Source organism: Atractosteus spatula, chromosome 6, assembly GCF_055471065.1.
Source record: "Atractosteus spatula isolate fAtrSpa1 chromosome 6, fAtrSpa1.hap1, whole genome shotgun sequence".
Taxonomy (NCBI): domain Eukaryota; kingdom Metazoa; phylum Chordata; class Actinopteri; order Semionotiformes; family Lepisosteidae; genus Atractosteus; species Atractosteus spatula.
Genome location: NC_142711.1, coordinates 46,206,115 through 46,220,752, shown reverse-complemented (window position 1 = coordinate 46,220,752; position 14,638 = coordinate 46,206,115). Strand labels below are relative to the sequence as shown.

Here is a 14,638-nt window from a genome sequence, read left to right as displayed (position 1 = left end):
TAAGAAGAGGCCATTTGTCCCCTCTATCCCTTAAGGTAGTAGTTAATTGATCCAAGGATCTCATCCTGATGGTTTCTTGAAAGAAACTCAGATTTTGACTTCAACACCACGGCTGGGTTGCTTGTTGTTTTGGGGTAAAATCTTGTCAACTGCTTTTGGTTTTAAATGCACCTCCATGTAGTTTCCCACTAGTCTTACTTTCACTGCTTAGTCTTAACAATTATTCAGATTTGACTTTGTGTTTTGAGGATTTTGCATACAGTACTTGTATCAGGTCCTGTTAAAGTTTTTATGTTCAAGACTCTGAAGGTTCAGCCTGTCACTGTAAGACATTCCCTTAAGCCCCAGATGTATCTGGTTGCTCTTATCTAGATGGATTGCAGATCCACAATAAAATTATATGAGCACCATTATACACAGTATTTTAGACAGGGCCTTACTAGTGTTTATAAACTTTTAACATCATGTCCCTTGATTTAAATTGTACACTTTCTGCCTACCATCTTTGGATCCTTCACCTACCAAGACAGGGGTCTGACGCATGGATTCAAAACCCCTACCAGCATCTTATGAATCGCCTTGCTGACCGAACTGAAGTCAGTCAGTTTAACATCAGAATAGTTGCCACATTAATTTTTGCCCCCACAATTGTTTGTAGAAAAATGTGTGAAACAGTCCCTTGTAATATGATTCATTCATATGTTTATTTATATATTTTTTGTTTTTCTTGTGCTCTGTGTAGGGGTCATTTTTCACAGTTGCTGGCCTATTGGCAGTATGTAGGGAAGGACAAAAACTCCATGGCCAGCGAGTATTTTGACTCACTGAAGCAATACGAGAAGAGCTGTGAGAGCGAGGATAGCAGGACCCAACTGGCCAACCTTTACGAAACTCTGGGACGATTTCTGAAGGATCTGGGTCTTCTCAGTCAGGTACCAGCACTTCGACTGTATCTGAATCTTGGAGACACAGCACACATCTTGTTTTAAGCGCATTAAGTGCTGTTCTAAAATCTATAGCTTCAAGCTCAGCTGAAAAAAATGTAAAAGACCCTAAGATGAACAACTTATTATTTTGCAAAGTATACATTTACCTCTGAATTTCTTTTAAAAATATACGGGAGCACTGAGAACATCACAACCATACTTTGTTTTATCAAGCTTTTGACAGGCATAACACTAAGGAATCTAAAAAATGAAAGGTTGGCTAAATATTTTTTTAATGGCCTTTTAGACACGTTTCCAAGAAAGTATAATTCAGTTTATAACAAAAGTTTAACATGAGAGATAGGCAACAATTCTGTCAGTCACCTGAATGCTAAAGTATGAATATGGGTCTTTGGGTGTTCAAACAGCCCTCCACCTAGCCCTCAGCCACCAGACCCACGTTTGTTGTATTGGTGGATCCAAACACCCTTTTCGACATTGCTAGGCTGTCATTCTTCAAGCCATGTGGATTAAAGTTAAAAACAACTTTAAATTTTCCTTTCTCTCAGTCAGATTAGTTGGGGTTTGTCTAGGGTAAGCATATTTTATTCTGTGTTCACTAGGAGAGTTTGAGGCAGAATGGAATTTGAAAACAACCTGTAACATGTAAATACAACATTATGCCTTTTCTGAGATAAAAACCAAGGCTTATTGCACAAGTGCAACCTATGACGTTATCCTACATTTGCCTGTATGTGTTGAATTGGTACTAATGTATCATCTGTCTCATGATTTAAGATTCCATGACCTTGTAGTTTTTCAGATTTTAAATCTCCACTTTGAATACAAATGTACCATTGTGCTTATTATCTAAGAGCAACAGTGTATCTACATTATTGACTTACAGTAATATGGATATTGCATGCCTGAAGTCCATCTCAGTTAAGGCACACATTGCTATCATAAAACACCTAAAACAGAGTTTCAGACTGAGAAAGAGCTAAGAACATCATGTTGGAACACTTTCAAGTAGCTTTGAAAGAAGTGAAAATAGCAATTAGAACTGATAAGTACCTTTAAGTACAGTGGAACTATCTATCTGTGTTTCTAAGGTTGTGCTAATGAGACCTTTGTTTTAAGAAATAAGACTCCACAGCTAAAAGAGTCCCAAAATAGATTAAACTATTTGGGTTCCATTTTCAGATTTATTTATTTTTCTGTTAAAACACTTGATGCTGTCAGCACATTTTTATCTTCTGTTGTTTTAGTTCATGTTAGATATCTGTAGTAGTCTGCAACATTCTCCATGACAGTGTGATGACACTTATTCTAGTTTCCACTTTTATTATTTTTGTGAAACTCAAGACTTTTATATAATAATATGCTTGTTCTTGCCTTTTGGAAATAAATCAACATGGGATTTTGACAAATAAGCAGAAAACAGTTAAGATTCTGTCTACCCAAAATATTATATCCTCTATATGTGAAAAAGCCACCTTATGGGTTTATTTGCAGTCATTTATTTCTTATTAAACTACACTACTATGGGATGTTCAGTATGTGTATTTCTTGTAAAATCACTGTAGTTTTTTATTAATATAATTTGTCCCTTTCAATTTGTAGTGAATGCTTTCACCATAGTAATAAACCAAATAAAACCCACTGCATATGGTTATGGACAGCAGTGGCTTATTTAGTATTATATCATATACAATAGGTTTAGGGACAGAACATATTGTGTTAAACCAATAAGCAATAAGCAAACTGGTACAGTAGGAATTGGTATTAGTAGTAAATAGTAGTAACAGTAAAGTTATACAAGGTTCTTTTGAATGATTGTATAAAATTGCTCATAACTCATGTTTTCATCACATCTTAAATTGGGGCTATATATTTTTAATATCGAGTCAGCAAAATGTGGAGGAAAGCTTTGTTAAAATGGGCATACCCAAACATTATCAACTGCTTTTTGCAGTCATGAATAATTTCTATCAAAGTTGTTCTTCTAAACACGGTAGGGCTGAATATGAAATGATTGTTCCCTCTTTTATTTTGACACTCTTAACTCTACTGTGTAAAAAATGAAGTCTAAAATGTTTTTTTTTCCATGTTCAGATTTTCATGAATTCTCTCTGGACTTTATCGTTATACAGGCTGTGGCTCCCTTACAGCGCTCACTGGAGATACGAGAGACAGCACTGGACCCTGACCACCCCAGCGTGGCTCAGTCTTTACACCAGTTGGCTGGGGTCTATGTGCAGTGGAAGAAGTTTGGCAATGCCGAGCAACTGTACAAACAGGCCCTGGAGATCAGTGAAAATGCCTATGGGTCAGATCACCCCAGAGTGGCTCATGAATTGGACTCTCTCACAATGCTGTACCAGAAGCAAAACAAGTATGGTAATCTAGTTTTGACCTGCAGTAGTCATATTCAAGTAAATTTGACCGAAAGATAAGAGAAGACCACATGTTGGTGTTGCTCTGATTTGTATAAATAGTTGTGTAACAGTATGATCTTTTCTAGTGGATGAAAACAAATAATAGAGAAATGGCTAACCAGATCTGTTCTGGTACGAATTAGAGTGAATACAAGTAAGATTAATAGCATTTTAACCCAATTTGAAGTGCATCTAACTTATTACTTGTTTCTAAGGTTAACTAAATGCAAAAACATGAGTAAATTATAACAAACAAAAGCAGTTGTTATATGTGAATGTAATGCGTAACATGGAAATGAGGGTTCTTCCATAGATACAAGTTAACTTCACCAAATATGAATGAAATAGAAAAAAACAGCAGCAAGTAATTACTGATGCAGTATTTTAATAATTGCAGCAATTAAAAAGGCAATCACTTATTTTTTAATTTATTATGTACATATTACTGGTCTGAGCCAGCAGCCATATCACCCTGCAGCTCCCAACTGGCTACCCACTGAAGCTCAGCAGCGTTGAGCCTGGTCAGTACCTAGATGTGAGACCTCCTGGGAAGCTGTGGTTGCTGCTGGAAGTGGTGTTAGTGGGACCAGTGGGGGGCACCCACCCTGCGGTCTGTGTGGGTCCTAATGCCCCGGTATGGTGGCGGGGACACTATACTGTAGTGGGTACCGTCTTTCGGATGAGACGTTAAACCGAGGTCATGACTCTCAGTGGTCATTAAAGATCCCTGGGCATTTCTAGATAAGAGTAGGGAGTTATCCTGGTGTCCGGGCCAAATTCCCCTCCTCGGCCTTTACTGTGGCCTCCAAATTGTCCCCATGTATGATTGGCTTGCACTTGCCCTGCGATGGACTGACGCCCCGTCCAGAGTGTACCATGCCTTGTGCTTGTTGCTTACCGTGACACCATATGGTATAAAGCAGTTTTGCAAATTACATGACATATTACTGGACTGAATATCGTCTTAGTCAGTGCAGTGTGCTGTAGCTGTGTCATTCCTTTCCAGTTTTAGTGTTGCCCACAGAGACACCGCGCTGAGATAGATTGGAACTGTTTCTTGAGTGGACTGGGGAAGATGATATTTCAGCAGTAGTCTGTTATGCCTTTCCAGATTTGAACAAGCTGAAAAACTGAGGAAGAGATCTTTAAAGATAAGACAGAAGACTGCTCGTCAAAGAGGAAACATGGTAAGGAGTGAAAGGAATGCAGTGAAAGGTGATATTTTGAGTAGTTGTGCATGAAGACAGTATTGATTCTTGTTCTTCTGCAAGCTTACAAATGACATCAGCAAGTCTACAGACTTTTCTGTAATTATAATATTGTTGAAAGGGTTTGCAAAACTCATTTAATCCTTTTCCACCTACCAATAAAATATTTGATCCATACAGTAAGTTTGCAAGTCTGCCTCTCCTCTCCTTCATGAATAATGCAATATATTCATGAAAATGATTCACAACAAAATACATAATATGTATGTTCATACTGCTTTTAATACTGCCTAGGTAACTAAGGTGGTAGTTAAATGAGGCTTTTTACCTGTGTCCTGGACTCGGTTCGTACTCATCTCCTTAAAGCTAGCTTCTGTGCTCTTTTTCTGTCATTAACTACTATACAGCCAAGAGAAATCTGAGATTTCTCTTGTTCATATTGGCTTAAAACCTTCTGCTGCCACTTTTATGTTAAAAAGCAATAACTGTCCTATTCATAATTTTCAGTTTCTCTCAAAATGTTTGGAATGGGTGGTGGCAGCTCAATTACAATCTCATCTTGCATCCAGTGAACTCTTTGAACCATTTCAGTCAGGGTATGCACAGTGAAACAGATCCACAATAGCTCTTGTTAAGGGAGCTAATGATTTGCTGTTGGTTTCTGACTTAGGCTTACTTAATATTCCTCTTCTTCTGAATTGTGCTGCTTTTGGTACCTGCTGGGATGCATGTAAAATCTGGGGATCACTGGTTCTGCCCTTTATTGCTCTCGCTTCTATTTGGCGACCAGGAGCCAGCTATGAAATCTTGACTGTTTTAAATCTGTTGATCTGGGAATTTGTTTTATCCAAGACATTTTTTTCACTCTAACATTATCCAGCATTCTCCTGATGAATAGAAGTCATGCATAATATCCTTAATTCTGTGCTTCATGCTGACAGAGGTATTCTGTGACACAATTGCAGAAATACTTATAAATGTATTTCTAAATCTTTCTTGAATTGTGCTTTCAAAATAGGGTCAAAAGTGAGGAGAGGAAAGTAGGATGGTCAGAGGAGTCTGCGTCAATGTCCTCATTTTACCTTGTATGTGGTTGTGACAGACATTTGTCCATTCCGTTTTGAGTGTTGTAATAATAATAATAAACTTTATTTTATATAACGCCTTTAAAGGTGGCTTCTCAAGTAGTGGCACAGTGGACATTTTTCCAAGTCGAATATCCGGTGACCTCTGCTTCAGTGCATACTAAGGCAAGGGATTTGGTTTGGTCCTTGCTTCCCTGAAGTCATTACTATGACACGGGTGTTCGGCAATCGTTGCAGAACCTTGCCCAAGCATTATAGCACTATATGTGCACGTTTTTTCTTCTCTCTCCTAAGAGGAGAATTTTATTTTCTCTTATGATATCGACAGCAGCTTTTCAAAGAGAATAATTATCCCTGTCAGACCCAATCGTTGACTTTCTATCCCCGATTAAGAGGTATTGACCGAGTCAGCGATCACTGCTGGTTCATATGACCAAAGTCTGGACAGGAACCCTGTTACAAGTCAGCATAACAAAATTAATTGGTGGCTCTAAATAAACTAAAAGTATAAGGGATTGTACTGTACATATTATTTTTTGGGGGGGATGGGGTAGCTATTCAATTTTCAGATTTTTGCAATAAAATGTGTGCAAAGTAGTATGTTGGAAAATGAACATGACTCTCGTTCTCCGCAGTATGGGTTCACCCTCCTGCAGCGCCGGGCTCTTCAGCTGGAGGAGCTGACTCTGGGCAGCGACACGGCAGATAACGCCAGAACCCTTAATGAGCTGGGTGTGCTCTACTACTTGCAGAACAACCTTGAGTGAGTTATTTATATCTTTCCTTTCATGGAAATGAAAGCTTGTTTCTTAACAATTGTTTCTTCGTCAACAGACTTCATTGACCAATAGGAATAATTCATAATAATTGCTTACACTTATATAGCACTTTTCTGGACACTCCACTCAAAGCGCTTTACAGGTAATGGGGATCCCCTCCACCACCACCAATGTGCAGCCCCCACCTGGATGATGCAACAGCATCCAAAGTGCGCCAGAACGCTCACCACACATCAGCTATCAATGGGGAGGAGAACAGAGTAATAAAGCCAATTCATAGATGGGGATTATTAGGAGGCCATGTTTTTTTCTTTTCGAAAAATGCCCTGGGATTTTTAATGACCACAGAGAGTCAGAACCTCGGTCTCATCCGAAGGACAGCGCCTTTTTACAGTGTAGTGTCCACGGTACTATACTGGGGAATAAGGACCCACACAGACCACAGAGTGAGTGCCCCCTGCTGGTCCCACTAACACCTCTTCTAAAAGCGACCTTAGTTTTTCCCAGGAGGTCTCCCATCCAGGTACGAGCTTCAGTAGGTTGTGAGTTGCAGGGTGATATGGCTGCTGGATAATGTCATCTGAAAAAAGTGAAGTAGTCCTATGTGTCTTGGAGTGTTACTAGGATGTGATGGATCATGGTTCATGGTGTCAAGTGTTATTGGGGGTCATTTTGGAATGAATGGGTCCTGTATAAGCAGGAGAAGTTGCTTTTGAACCAGAGGGTCACTGATACATTGGGGAAGTGTGGATGCAAAGTAGTAGCACAGTAAAATTCAAGAACTCAATACTCCATAATAAGGTCACAATGGCATTTTAGGAATAACTGAAACATAGCTTAAGGAAGATGATAGGGATGAATATGAAATAAAATTAATATTTTATCTGTAAAACAGGCAAGAAAGTGGTGGGGTTAGGAGGCATAAAATAATCTCTGAGTTAGAGAACTGAAGCAAGACAGTATAGGCAAGATTCCAGTCTAGGATGGAAGAGGGAAGAATATGCCTCTTTAAAAAACAATTGCCAAATGCTTCCCTAGGTATAAGGTGAGTTCCCAGACATACAGTAAATAATATTTCCTTCCCATCATTTCTACAAGTATGCCTACTGTTCCCCTTTAAAATAGTTGAAAATGAAAAGAAATGTTCAATATCTCCAGAAAAACAATATAGTTCTAAAAACTTTGAATCTTGAATTCTATAATAATGCACGTACAGGTCAACGATATGTACTCCCGCATTAATTCAATTAATGTGAAATATCTGCTTAAATGCCTGAGTGGTCTAACTTATATTGGACAAGCATGGAGACACCTGAAAGTACAGGACATAATAGCAACTTGAAAAAATAATGGAGTGGATTTTAACTAGACATTGTAAAGCAATTAATCATGGCTTCGGCTCAGGTTTAAAATTTGCATAAATTCAAACAACATTCTGCTCTTCTAAGTCAGTCATTAACATTTTAATATTTATTTTGAAAACAAAGGAACTTCACAGACATGTTTTTAGACCTTAGTCCATATTTTAAACATGCTATTGCAATATAGTATAATACATCTTAAATAACATTCTGTGTTATCTGATGGAACAGATGTTCCTCCATAAACACTTATTTTTATTACTTTGGACAGTACTGCAATAAGATTTAACATTTTAATGAATTATTAATATTTTATAAAATTATTTATAAAAATATAAATAGTACATTTGTTTCCATCATAACCAATGTGTTATCATGATGTTATGTTTAAAAAAACACTAAGACGCTGTACTTTTAAACGTTCAGATAAAATACAGTTGCAGTTTTCAGTCACCCCTGTTCAGACCTAATGTTTCAAAAATTAGTCCTAATAGATAATTCATTATTGAACTGTATTTTTTATTTTACATTTTTTTCTAAAACGATTATTAATATTTTCTCTAGACTATAATACTATATGTGCATCTACAATACATGTTGTTATAGCAGCATATTTCACTGTACGTCACAATTAGTACATTACAATCATTGTAGCCTGGTCCAGAAATGCAAATTAAAGGCTGAAGTGTTTTCTAGGAGGTCTCTTGTGAATGCTTGCATCACTCTGTCCACTGTGTAGTTATTATTGCTCTTATATCTGTTTCTGTGCTTAGTGTTGATATTTCCTGTTCAGTGATAACAGGTATCTGTTGCAGTATATACTGTAAATTATCACATTTTGTATTCCTGGTGTAATGTCATAATGTGTTATTATGGATTCATGAAATTGGGAAAAAAATAGTTGCTTAAATAGTTGTCTTTTTTCTCTGTTTGTTGTGCACATCTATTGGTCTGCTGGTGGTGGTATACTGTATTCCCTGCTCCTACTTGGTTTAACTCCTCTGCTTGTCACTGTTGTTGTCTGAGTGCTGTGTGAGTGAAAGGGGTGGCTGTCCTGCCGCTGTCTGCTCAAAGCCTGGGGAAGGACAGATATGGCAGTGTTGGGACCTGCAGGTTTGACCTGGACTTTGGTTTGTGTGTTGTAAATGGAGCCAGTCGGAAACTTTCTTGCTTGCTTGTTGCAATCAAAGCGCTCACATAAGAAAGGTTACAAGAAGGTTACAAGAAAGGAGTTCTTTCGGCCCATCCAGCTCATTTGCTAGTTTGTATCTAATTTATACAAGGAGTTTATCCAACTGTTTTTTGAAAGAAACCAGTGTATTGACTTCAACCATTGTCTGTGTGGCTTTGGGTAAAAGTGTTGCATGTATTCCTAAATTATCGTGTTTATCATAATTAAAATAAAACTTTTCTGCTTTTTTAAATCACATGCTGCAGTATTCCTTTTGCTGAGACTTGTCAAACTGCTGTATAAATTCATTACAACTCTAGAATGTGTATCACACAGCCTATTCCTAAAATGCTTTAAAAAACAGCCCATTGGACTTTTTGTCAGGGTTGGTGCAGCAACTGTATATCTGGAGCTACTGTAACTGCCTTCATCAGCAGTGTAAGAGAATGTTTTCACAATCAATGATACACAATCATAAAATATTAATGATTAGAATGATCAATATGAATGATTACTACTCCTGAGTTCACTGATGACTCTGTACATCTGATTTATGATACTAAAATAATTACAAATAGGTTGGTCATGGTTTAGTCTGTCCAGATCCGTCCCACCAATGCTTGTCCTCCGACAAGTACTGCACCCGAAGTCCTTTCTTCGCCTTGTGGGAGGTGAGCCCATACGATGGCTCTACGTCACCATTTCGAGCTGAGTTGACCAGCGGATTGACACAGAATCTGCAGTAATGCAGACACTGTTCCAAACTGTGGTGGTGAAACGGGAAGTCAATTTTCAGACTAAGCTCTTGTTTTTCTAGTTGATCTATGTCAATATCCTTACCTATGGTCACGAGCTTTAGATAGTGACTGTAAGAATGGGATCACGGGTACAACTGTCGGAAATTAGGTTTCTCTCCAGGGCTGCTGGGCTTAGTCTCTGTGACTGCTTTATTTTCTGAAGTTTTCACAGGATAATCATTAATTGCTAAGAAAAACAAGGAGCATCTTTTTTTAAGGTCTCAGAGAGCATTAAATTCATTTAATGAAGTCTGATAAGACTTTTGTACTCCATTGTCTGTTATTCTGTACTTATCCTTCAATTGGGCGAAGGTAGGGAGCTTGGCAGCTAATGAGGACCTTGGAGTAGAGTCATTACAACTCTAGATCGAGAGGAGCCAGTTGAGATGGATTGGGCATTTGCTGATGATGCTCCCTGGGTGGCTCCTGCTGGAGATGCACTGAGCATGACCCACTGAGAAGAGACCGCAGGGCAGATCCAGGACACACAGGAGGGGTTATATCTCTCGTCTGGCCTGGGAATGCATTGGAGGCCCTCAGGAGGCGCTGGAGGCTGTTGCTGGGGAAAGGGAAGTCTGGTCTGATCTGCTCAGGCTGCAATTGGCTGTGAGTGGTTAGAAAATGAGATGAGGTTGGACATGTTTTACCAGGAGCGCTGTAAACACCAGGAGACATTGTATAACTGTTTGTTTTTCTGTAAATCTAGGGTGGCCAAAGCTTTCCTTTCCCGATCCCTAGAGATGAGGCAGCGTGTGCTGGGGCCAGACCACCCAGACTGCGCTCAGTCCCTCAACAATCTAGCGGCACTGCACTGCGAGAGAAAGGAGTACGAGAGGGCAGAGGAGCTGTATGAGAGAGCACTGGAGATCAGGAAAAGGGCCTTGTCGCCAGACCACCCCTCACTGGCGTACACTGTCAAACACCTTGCTATGCTCTACAAGAAGAGGGTAAATTTCAATTTCTCAAAAAAAACAACAGCCACTGGCTTTAACTCCTTTAGCTCCGGCTGGTGCTAATCAGATTAAAAAAACTTCTAGCCCTATAGGAATGTATTCTACAGGGCGAAGACAGTATATGTAAATAATCGGAGAATCATATTGTGCTTTTTTATACTGTATAGCATCTGCAAGAGTACAAAAATAATAAAAATAATTTTAAAAAATAATATAACCATTAGATTAATAAAAAATACATACACAAGCCTTTCCACTTAATTAAATAATTTAACTTTTTCATTTTTTATGTATCTTATGTCTTTGTTTTGTTTAGTTGAAGGTACTCAGAGAAATTATTTATTGTTGATCTTGCTTTGTTTGCAATTGCCTATTCAGGAAATAATTAATCCCAATTAATAGTGTGGCATTAAGCGGGGGCAGGGGGTTCAGTGTGGAGGCAGAGCCCTTGATGAAGGCCGACACGTTGCCTTTGTAACCACAGCTGTACGGGCTGATCAAGGGCGAGCCACAGCTCTGAGGGCTCTTTAAAGACACACTGAGCACCTCCCCGGAAGGGGAGAAACTTCCACCGGCAGCCCCGGAGGGGATTGTGCATGAGCATAAGGCCGTCGTTTTTCTTCATTTTTATTTTTTTTTGCCTGTCCCATCATGCATCTCTACTGGGGCCGGCTGACCTTTTTCACACGTTTTTTATTTTGTTTTGGCTTTGCGCTCCCTGCTCTTCCAGACTGGACCCCGTTAGATAGCGTTAAGTCCAGTCTGGTTCCCGCCGCCGAGAAGGTTATTTTTCCCTGTTAGAAGTCCAGCGGCACATTTTTCTGTTTTTCCTTTTTGTTTTGTTTTTTCCCTTCTTGTGTGTTTTCTTTTCTGTTTTCTCTAAACTTACACCGGTGCCTTCACCCCCTGAGATGGGGCGTCGACTTTTACCGGTGCTCACCGCGGTTCCTCCCACTCCCACATTGCTCCAACAGTTATAATCTGGCAAAATTATTCCAACATACAACAGTATGTGGAATGATCTCTAATTTGGTCACGTTCAGTTTTGAAGCAGGGCATGGGCCCAGTGTGGCACCAACGATGAAACCGACTGGCTTCCTAGTGACCAGCATTGCAATCTTTTTAGAAAATAATACTGCTTTACTTTCTAAACTCTTCATAGTATAATCCGTAGGTGGTAAAAAAAATAAGGCATATTAAGGCATAATAGGAAGCATTACTTTCCTTTCGTTAAGCTTGGTAAGGCCTTTGTACTCTAATGTGTGTTGTTCCACACTTTTCCTTCAATTCTAAATTTCTGAACATTGTAGAAAATTCTTCTCTCCAAGTGCAAATTGAAGAAAGTTTTACATTTTTGTGGCTTTATTAGGATGAAACCGTTTTAGTTGAACTAAATGAAAATTTCTATGAAAAGCAAATATTCAGTACTCATCATACAGTCATACATCATATAGATTACAGAAATAAAACTTCTCTATGTTGATATTATTGGCAGTATAGCAATACAATGAGAGGTACCTTATAACCATAACATTTACAAAAGTGCTTTTTGCATGTGTGCTGTCATTTAATATAGGCTCATTTTCTGTATACCAATGTGTTCTATAAATTACATTGGCTTTCAAATTAAAATCTTTTGTTTTTTGTTGTACAGGGAAAATTAGAGAAGGCTGTTCCACTGTATGAATTGGCTGTTGAGATTCGGGAGAAGTCTTTTGGGCCAAAACACCCTAGTATAGCGACTGCCTTGGTAAACCTGGCTGTGTTATACTGCCAGCTGGTGAGTGGGTTTCTAGATTACATTTTCCTAAATGCTTGTTAACATTCACATCTATCCAGAAAAACTTATGTTTATGGGACAGCAGGGTGGTGCAATAGTTAGCGTTTCTCCCTCACAGTGCAGGCTGCCCTGGGTTCAGTTCCTGGGGTGCTTTATTAATCTTAATATTAATTTATTAATCTTTATTAATGCCATTTTATGTGGCAATATATCATTAAATCCCATGAGTAAATATTACTATTAAGAACAGCATTTGTGAAATCTCTCTTATATGAACCATTCCTGTATTTTGTAAAAACACCTTTTCTTTTTAAGGTAATCTACAATAGGAACTCAATTAAAACAGTAAAAAGGGGATCCCAAGTGGCTCAATCAAAAGAGGAGGTTATTTAGGGTTTTAGGTTATATTATGATTAGAACATTTCTAATCAATGTCTTAAAATAAATAATCTAAAATGAAAAAAAAAAAGTCCCAAAAGTGAATTAAGCCTTTTATTGCCTAACACCCACAATGTTTTGTGACTGTAATATTATGGAAAATAAATTCTGAAGCTGGGGTCTGTATTCATTTTCCTGGAGATCCGCAATCCCTGCAGGTAACTTTAGCTCGCTGAAGAAAACAACGGTATTATTGCTACTTGTCTTTATCAGGATTTATTTTTCTAGTACAAATGCAGGCAGTTTTTTCTGTAGAATGTGGAAATTGCTGGTAATTTGATTTATTATTTGAACCTAAAGGCAACAGCCCTTTTTCCTGTGCTTTAATGACCTTTTCAGAAGCAGCACATGGAAGCACTGCCTCTCTATGAGCGAGCTTTGAAGATCTATGAGGACAGCCTGGGTCGGTCTCACCCGCGGGTGGGTGAGACTCTCAAGAACCTGGCTGTGCTGAGGTGAGTGGGATGGGAAGGGCTTTACTCCTTCATGTTCTCAATCCTCAACCCTGCAGAATCTCTTACAGAATTCCAAATGGCGATCTGGAACTCTTTGTCGTAACATTTTGTTGATGGCAATATTTAAAAGAAGAGATGTATGTTGTTTTTTTTTTTTATCTAGTGCAACAGTAGCACAATCATTCAGAATGTAAAAATCTGTAAAAGATCAGATGAACTTGTATGTTTAATAACTGACACAGTTTATGTCAGTAAAAATAAACAGAAGGATTATATTAGCACATTGGAGTTTATTGGAGGCGTATGGGAGTGCAAATGTCATAATTCAATATTAACTTGACACAAAATTAGTTGACAACCAAAAAGGATAACTAAATATTTCCTATACTTTAAAAAATTCCAAGATGGGATAGAATGATGAATTTAAACATGGTAGTCCTTACACTTCTATTATTCTGTATTTTTATGAAACTAGCACCAGAGGCAGCATTTGTTTTATTTAAATGTACTTCAGGTGGGTCATATATTCCTTATATTAATATGTACTGTATACATAAGTACAATGCTAAACTTATATAAATTATTGAAATATTAGGCACAACCATTACACTATCCAATAATACTATTTATAGTGCCTTTAAGTGTTTATTTTACAGTGACATAGCTAAAGTACCTTTAAATACAATGCAAAACAAAAGTCATTGTGTCCCAATTTAGCAAAACAGGGTTTTAGAGAAGTATATGTATAGGTCATGCAGTATTTATTTTTTGTGCAAAGACACAACCCTGTCAAACCCATTTCACATTCTCAAACAGGCACACTGTGATTGCACAGAGGTAGAACACTGTATGTAGTGCTGTGTATTTCAGTAATATCACCAAAGGCTATTTAATGAGCTATGTAACCCAGACAATGCAAGAATTGAATCCCAACCAAACTAGCCTCATAGGCTGGATGAATGAGTTTGTATGAGGTGTATATTTGACACCCCTGGTCTAAGCAGTACTACATATTATATCACTTGTGGCTTTTGTTTTCTCTGTTGTAAATCAATTTGCCACTTATTAATCATTAGGAAATTACCAGTTGGCCAGTTTTGCAATTTTCCAGATTGATATACTGTTACGTGCATATAAAAGCCATGAGATGCAATGGGATGCTAAAATCACACATTTCATATATGCAATGTGTGTACTACTAATGTTTTAATGCCGTTGAATTGATTTGCTTTCAATTACCTAGCTTC

The 14,638-nt window shown here is 38.2% G+C and overlaps 1 protein-coding gene across 1 annotated transcript in view; it reads left to right on the top strand.

The window, feature by feature from the left end:
- nphp3 (nephronophthisis 3) overlaps nt 1-14,638 on the top strand; it is a 46,369-nt gene that overhangs the window by 30,874 nt on the left and 857 nt on the right. The window contains exons 21-27 of the mRNA XM_088918825.1: nt 743-932; nt 3,080-3,321; nt 4,476-4,551; nt 6,293-6,420; nt 10,472-10,712; nt 12,373-12,498; nt 13,276-13,391. Coding sequence (XP_088774951.1) covers nt 743-932; nt 3,080-3,321; nt 4,476-4,551; nt 6,293-6,420; nt 10,472-10,712; nt 12,373-12,498; nt 13,276-13,391 — 1,119 coding nt within the window. The remainder of the gene's footprint in view (nt 1-742; nt 933-3,079; nt 3,322-4,475; nt 4,552-6,292; nt 6,421-10,471; nt 10,713-12,372; nt 12,499-13,275; nt 13,392-14,638) is intronic.